The sequence below is a fragment of the Otolemur garnettii genome, unplaced genomic scaffold (assembly GCF_000181295.1).
Source record: "Otolemur garnettii isolate 467f Iridium unplaced genomic scaffold, OtoGar3 scaffold00052, whole genome shotgun sequence".
NCBI classification, from domain to species: Eukaryota; Metazoa; Chordata; class Mammalia; order Primates; family Galagidae; genus Otolemur; species Otolemur garnettii.
This window is the reverse complement of record NW_003852447.1, coordinates 238,885-245,385: the sequence shown is the minus strand read 5'-3', so window position 1 is coordinate 245,385 and position 6,501 is coordinate 238,885. Positions and strand designations below refer to the sequence as shown.

The window sequence follows — 6,501 nt, the reverse complement described above, 5'->3', positions numbered from 1 at the left end:
CCCGCCACAACAACTGGCTATTTTTTGGATGGAACTGTCGTTGTTTGGCAGGTTGGGGCTAGATTCAAACCCACCAGCTATGGTGCATGCGGCTGGCCCCCTAGCTGCTGAGCTATAGGCACTGAGCCAATCATTCCCTTCCTTAAAACTCCTCCCTTCAAAAGATCAAAATTCTTGAGTGGCAACTATAGCTCAGTGGGTAGGGCACCAGTCACATACACTGAGGCTGGAAGGTTCAAACCTGGCCTGGGCCAACTAAGACAGCAATGACAACTGCAACAACAATAAAAAATAGCTGGGCATTGCAGCGGGCACCTGTGGTCCCAGCTGCTTGGGAAGCTGAGGCAAAAGAAACACTTAAGCCCAAGAGTTTGAGGTTGCTGTGAGGAGCTGTGACGCCACGGCACTCTACCCACAGTGACAGCTTGAGACTCTGTCTCAAAAAAAGAAAATCAAAATTCTTTAATTATACAAGGCCCCTTCCTACTTCAGCTCTTAATTCTCTTTCCATCCATTCAATCTAGTCACAATGAATAATAATTAAGCATATTTAAATCCACCACTTTCATAGTACTATGCCTTTACCTTTACCTTCGTCTAGGATGCCTTTCCCACCCCCCACTCACCACCCTTCTTTACTGATAACACTACAGAAAAGGCTTCTAACTTCAGTATAACTTTGGAATATCCTATTTCTAGAATTCGTTACAACTCCATGATTCTATACCTAACTACCAATGCTGTTTTTTTTTTTTTGGCACATTCTGTTGCCCACTCTGGAGTGCTTGGTGTCAGCCTAGCTCATAGCAACCACAAACTCCTGGGTTCAAGTGATCCTCCTTCCTTAACCTCCCAAGTAGGTGGAACTACAGGCACCCTCCACAACGTCTGGCTAACTTTTCTATATTTTAGTTTAGCTGCAGACTCATTCCTGCTCAGGCTAGTCTTGAACTCCTGGGCTCAAGGGATCCTGCCACTTTGGCCTACCAGAGTGGTAGAATTACAAGCATGAGCCACCGAACGTGGCCCCAGTACTTAATCTTAACTATTCATTAAATCTCCATTTCCCCAGCACAGTGTCAGGCCCACCATACAAGTTTAATAAATATTTTCTTAAAGAATCAATGAGTGTGTGCGACGCCTGTGGCTCAGAGGGTAGGGCGACGGCCTCACATACCAAGGGTGAAAGGTTCAAACCCGGCTGGACAAAAAGCCCGGCTGAACAAAAAAAAAAATAGCCGGGCGTTGTGGCAGGCGCTGGTAGTCCCAACTACTTGGGAGGCTGAGGCAAGAGAATCGCCCAAGCCCAGGAGTTGGAGGTTGTTGTGAGCTGTGTGACGCCACAGCACTCTACAAAGGGTGACAAAAAAAAAAAAAAAAAAAGAATCCATGAGTGAATGAGGACACCCACATACCAGAAGTAACCTCCACAAGAATGTGGTCATTGTTTCATGCACTACTGCACCCCAGCACCTAGAACTAGCTCTGACATAACGGACATTAAATATTTTCTGAATTGTGTGCCTTCATTATCCTAACTCTTGCAAACTTTGCTTTGACCTCAAACCTCCTTAGGCGTAGGTCCTCGAGTTATTTAGACGTGTACTGAGGATTAGGTATGGGGAAGAAGGGACAGGATTGTCAGGCTGGACAGGTCTGTCCCGTGGACGGCTCAGAAGTGCTGGGGTGCCAGCACAAGCAGGGGCCAAAATCCGCCCTGCGGTTAACTCTGCCGTGAATCCTGGTAAGGACAACACTAAAAGTAAGAAAATATAAGGTGTGCAGGACAAAAATACGGGAACTAACAAGGACTCAAACAGAAGAAAAGAAAGAGGAAAGGATGAATGGTTTAGAATCAAAGGAGTCAGTCGAGAGGTTCTCGGGTTTAGGACACCTGGGGGTGGCTACAGTTTGGCTACACTTTGGGGGGCCCTGGGCAGCGCTGGGACAGGGATTGAAGGACAGAACTGAGTGGAAACAGGGCGTATCACGACAAAGGAACCTCAAGGCCAGGACTCACCACCTCCCCCTGCTCCGCGGACTTGTACACTCCAGACACCATCTCGTTATGGAGAAGCAAAAATAACGCCTCGTCCGCCATTTCCTGCTTATTCTTCCGAGCTCCGGGATTTGGCTACCGTTTGGGCCAGGCCCGGGGGTTCCGGCGGGCGCCGCGGCTCCCGAAACCACGGCCCAGTCCCTCGTTGCTAGGAGACCGAGGAATTCACACGGCTTCCCAAAGGCAGATACTGAAGTGAGTCTGGTCCCGGGGAGAGTCCACCCCCAGGGCCACCAAGCCCCAGGGCCGAACCACAGAATCTGACAGCCGCAGGAACCCAATGCAGCCCGCGGAGACCCGAGCGGGCCCTGGGCGGGGGGGCGAAGAAACAACTTCCGGTCCCCTCTACCCCGGCATTCCGCCAGCTCTATGGTCGCCGAGCTCCAGTCCCAGGCCACGGGTGAACTGCACTTGCCCAGATTAAGGATGGTTCCTCCTCTAGGACGTGGAGGCAGGGGTGATAAGGCATAAGGATATCCCGCTACCATCTCCGTGTTAATTAGCTGTAAAGGTTAAAAATTAACGAAATTTCTATTGGCTTTATCTAAAACCTCCATTTCCTGTATATGTTCTTCAGTATGAAAAGTTGTAAAAATTTTCAGACCGTAAATTTTTGCTATGTTGAGAAATCACAATCTATATTGGATTAAGCCAGGATAGGCAAAAAGATTTAGGGCCATTTTGGCTACCAAGAAGTTTACTGGGAATGGGGTGCAAGGGACAAGGGGAATAGGATAAGCAAAAAACTTCAAGATATACGTGAACCACAAAATACAACTAAACAAAGGAATAGAAATAGAATAGAAAAATGTGTCCCCGAGGATCTATGGCAGCTGTGAGACAACTCTTACAGAGGTACAAATGCGTATGCTACAGTCTGGCTTAAACCTGTGCTTAGCCTGTGGTTCTTTTCTTGATAATTTGCAAAACAAATTTTTTTCCCAATTAAATTTATTGTTTCTACAAAATTAATGTATTGATTTTTCTCAAATAGTTAACAATAACCTCTCAACTCTTCGTAACCTTTCTCAGGAATTTAAGATCATGCTCCGTAATTGTAATTATGGTAGGTTCTTTTTTTACACATTCCTTATAGTGTGGGATCAGTTTATTCCATTTATCACGGAAATCAAGCATGAAAGTTCCACCTCAGTCTTTAATAAAACTAAATAGTATAATTTCGAAGAGTATTTTGCCACCATAATCTTAATTTTTCCAGCACTAAAATTTCCCATATATGAAATCATGTCCTTTATGTCTAAATTGCATTCTCGCCCTCATTGTCATCATCAAGAAACAGAGTACAGGCTTGGCGCCTATAGCTCAACCGGCTAAGGCGCCAGCCACCTACACCTAAGGTGGCGGGTTGGAATCCCCAGCCTGGACCCGCCAAACAACAATGACGGCTGCAACCAAAAAATAGCCGGGTGTTGTGGCGGGCGCCTGTGGTCCCAGCTACTTGGGAGGCGGAGGCAGGAGACTCGCTTGAGCCCAGGAATTGGAGGTTGCTGTGAGCTGTAATGCCACGGCACTCTACCCCAGGGGACAGCTTGAGGCTCTGTCTCAAAAAAAAAAAAAAAAAAAGAAAGAAAGAAAGAAACAGAGTACAAGCCACCACTGAGGTTAAAAAGTAAGCAGTTGACCGATTTACCAAGGTTGATTTCTCAAACCACAATAACAAGGTTTTTTTTTAGTCTTTTGGAGGACAGAAAGGATTGAGAATTTACTAACACATAATTCTACTGATTTGTGACTGTTAAATTGTCTAGGATTCTAAGAATAGGTTTCAGGGAAGGAGAGATAGATCCTATTTGGGGGGTTAACTCTAAAAGCATTTTCACAGGGAAATTTGTTACAATTGGTGAACAGCACTCACTTGCCTCAGGCATTCCCTGGGGTTGTACAAAGTGTGTTGTAATGAGATCAGTGAGACTAAGTGGGGTCACAGTCAGAATTGTCCTCAGCCCTGTTACTCAATTTTTTAAAGAGAAAACATAGAAATGTTTTTTCTTCTTTTAAAAAAATTACTATTGGTTGGGCAATGGGGCTCACGACTGGAATCCTAGCATTTTGCGAGAGAGAGACAGGTGGATTGCCTAAGCTCAGGAGTTAGAGACCAGCCAGAGCTAGAGCAAGACTGTTTCTAAAACTAGTCAGAGTTGTGGTAGGCACCTGTGGTTCCAGATCCTCGGGAGGCTGAGGCAAGAGGATCACTTGGGCCCAAGAATTTGAGGTTGCTGTGAGCTGTGACGCCACAGCAGTCTACCCAGAACAACAAAGGGAGACTCTGTCTCCAAAAAAAAAAAGTATTTATTTAATTTGAGACTGGAATAGGCGTGTTTGGAGAAGTTTCACTATAGCTCCCAGGCTTGTCTCCAACTCCTGGGCTCAAGAGATCCTCCAGCTTCAGCCTCCCGAGTGACTGTAACTACAGGCGAGAACCACCACCCCCCAGCTACTTTTTTCTATAGCACTTTACTTTTCTAAGGTGTTGTGTAATTTATGTTTATGGTCTGCCACCAATCTTCTTCCCGCCAAGCGTCTTTGGAGACGTTTTCTGTACACTTACATATCCAAGTGCCTAGAACAGCACTGGCTTATAGTAGGTACTCAACAAACATTTTATTTTTTTTACTTTATTTTATTATAATTATTATTTTGCAGAGACAGAGTCTCACTTTATCGCCCTTGTTAGAGTGCCTTGGCGTCACACAGCTCACAGCAACCTCTAACTCCTGGGCTTGGGCGATTCTCTTGTCTCAGCCTCCAGAGTAGCTGGGACTACAGGCGCCTGCCACAATGCCTGGCTATTTTTTTTGTTGTTGTTGTTGCAGTTTGGCTAGGGCTGGGTTTGAACCTGCCACTTTTCGGTATACGGGGCCGGCACCCTACCCACTAAGCCACAGGCGCCGTCAACATTTTTAAAATTAATAAATGAACTTTGCTCCTTCAGGAGCCTCCAAACTCTACAGAAGTCAGAAAGCTATCTCATGGCTTGGCACATGTGGTTCAAGCGGCCAAGGCGCCAGCCACATATACCTGAGCTGATCAAGTTCAAATCCAGCCTGGCCTGCCAAACAATGACAGCTGCAACAAAAAAATAGACGAGCGTTGTGACTGGCACCTGTAGTCCCAGCTACTTGCGAGGCTGAGGCAGGAGAGTTGCTTGAGCCCAGGAGTTGGAGGTTGCTGTGAGCTGTGATACCACATCACTCTACCCAGGGCAACAGCCTGAGGCTCTGTCTCAAAAAAGGAAAGAAAGCTATCTTGTTCTGGTCTTTATACTCAGAGTCTATCTTACTGTTGATACTGTGGAAGCTTTAAAAGGTTGTTGGATTAAAGTGGTGGCTTGAATTTAATAGTCCACCCAACTAATGGTTTGTACAAGCAGGTTGTCTGGCTGAGACTATTCACAATATTGCTTCTGTGGCGAAATGTTTTCTGAGTATATACAAAACTTGTTCCCACGTTGGTAGTGCATGTAGAGCGAAAGTAGGAGCTGGACAACACAACACACACTCCATTAACAGTAGGACTTTTCCTCTAGACCCAGTTTTAACCACTCTAGGCCCGCTGAAGAGGCTAAGTCAACTATGTCTGCTTTGTCTGTCTTGTTTCTAGCTCAGCTTTGCATAGGATCTGATCAAAGCCTGATTCTCAGTTCGCGTGAACCAAGGAGCAGTTGTATTATCTGCAGTATCAATTTTCTTTTAAGAGGCATTTTATCCAAGCTTTAGTTTGGAAGGAATAAGGCATGTCACACAGAGTCCTGGACAAAACCAACACCTAACATGTTAGCTATTATGATTGCTGACTTTTCCCATTTCTCATTCTTCACCTTCTGCTCACTTTACCCAATCCAGGGAAATTGCGCCTACTTCCCCTCTGGGCATGCGCGCCAACAGAATGGCCGCGCCCTTTCCTAATAAAATCATTAAGGTGAGGGGGAAGAGAAAAAGTAGACTCGTCTACATTCCACTATGATGTGATTAAGTGGTTAAAACGATATAAGGCACAGTATATAGCAGGTCTGAAAGGTTGGAAAGCTCTGGGCTCTCCTTGCCAGATACGTAGGCCCACGAACCTACGTCTCCGAGGACCCCGGGACTCTCAAACCCGCCCTGGTTCTGCGCTAGAAGAGGAGCCCAGCCACCCGCAGCTAGTTGGGGAGGGAGGTGACCGCCTAGCTGACTTCTCATTGGCCCAGAGTCACAAAAGGCCGCAGCTTCCCCCCCACTCCTGGGCGCTGAGTGGTTGAGGCCGCGAAAGAGCGCCTGTGGTCATTGGCCAAGCCCGGCTGTCAGTCCTTTCGCGTCTCGCGGCGCGGCGCAGCCTGGCGCGGCCTGTAGAGCAGTCTCGAAGCCTGTAGCGGGGAGAAGATGGCGGTCGCAGTGAGAACTTTGCAGGAGCAGCTAGAAAAGGCCAAAGAGAGCCTAAAGAAC

The 6,501-nt window shown here is 46.7% G+C and overlaps 2 protein-coding genes across 2 annotated transcripts in view; one reads left to right on the top strand and one right to left on the bottom strand.

Moving 5' to 3' along the window:
• Window positions 1-2,368, bottom strand: part of TRAPPC6B (trafficking protein particle complex 6B) — a 19,310-nt gene extending 16,942 nt beyond the window's left edge. Inside the window, exon 1 of the mRNA XM_003791952.3 lies at window positions 2,021-2,368. Coding sequence (XP_003792000.1) covers window positions 2,021-2,101 — 81 coding nt within the window. The 5' untranslated portion in view covers window positions 2,102-2,368. The remainder of the gene's footprint in view (window positions 1-2,020) is intronic.
• Window positions 2,369-6,347: 3,979 nt separating this feature from the next.
• Window positions 6,348-6,501, top strand: part of PNN (pinin, desmosome associated protein) — an 8,114-nt gene continuing 7,960 nt past the window's right edge. Inside the window, 1 exon segment of the mRNA XM_023514395.1 lies at window positions 6,348-6,501. Within this exon segment, the coding sequence (XP_023370163.1) occupies window positions 6,439-6,501 (63 nt within the window). The 5' untranslated portion in view covers window positions 6,348-6,438.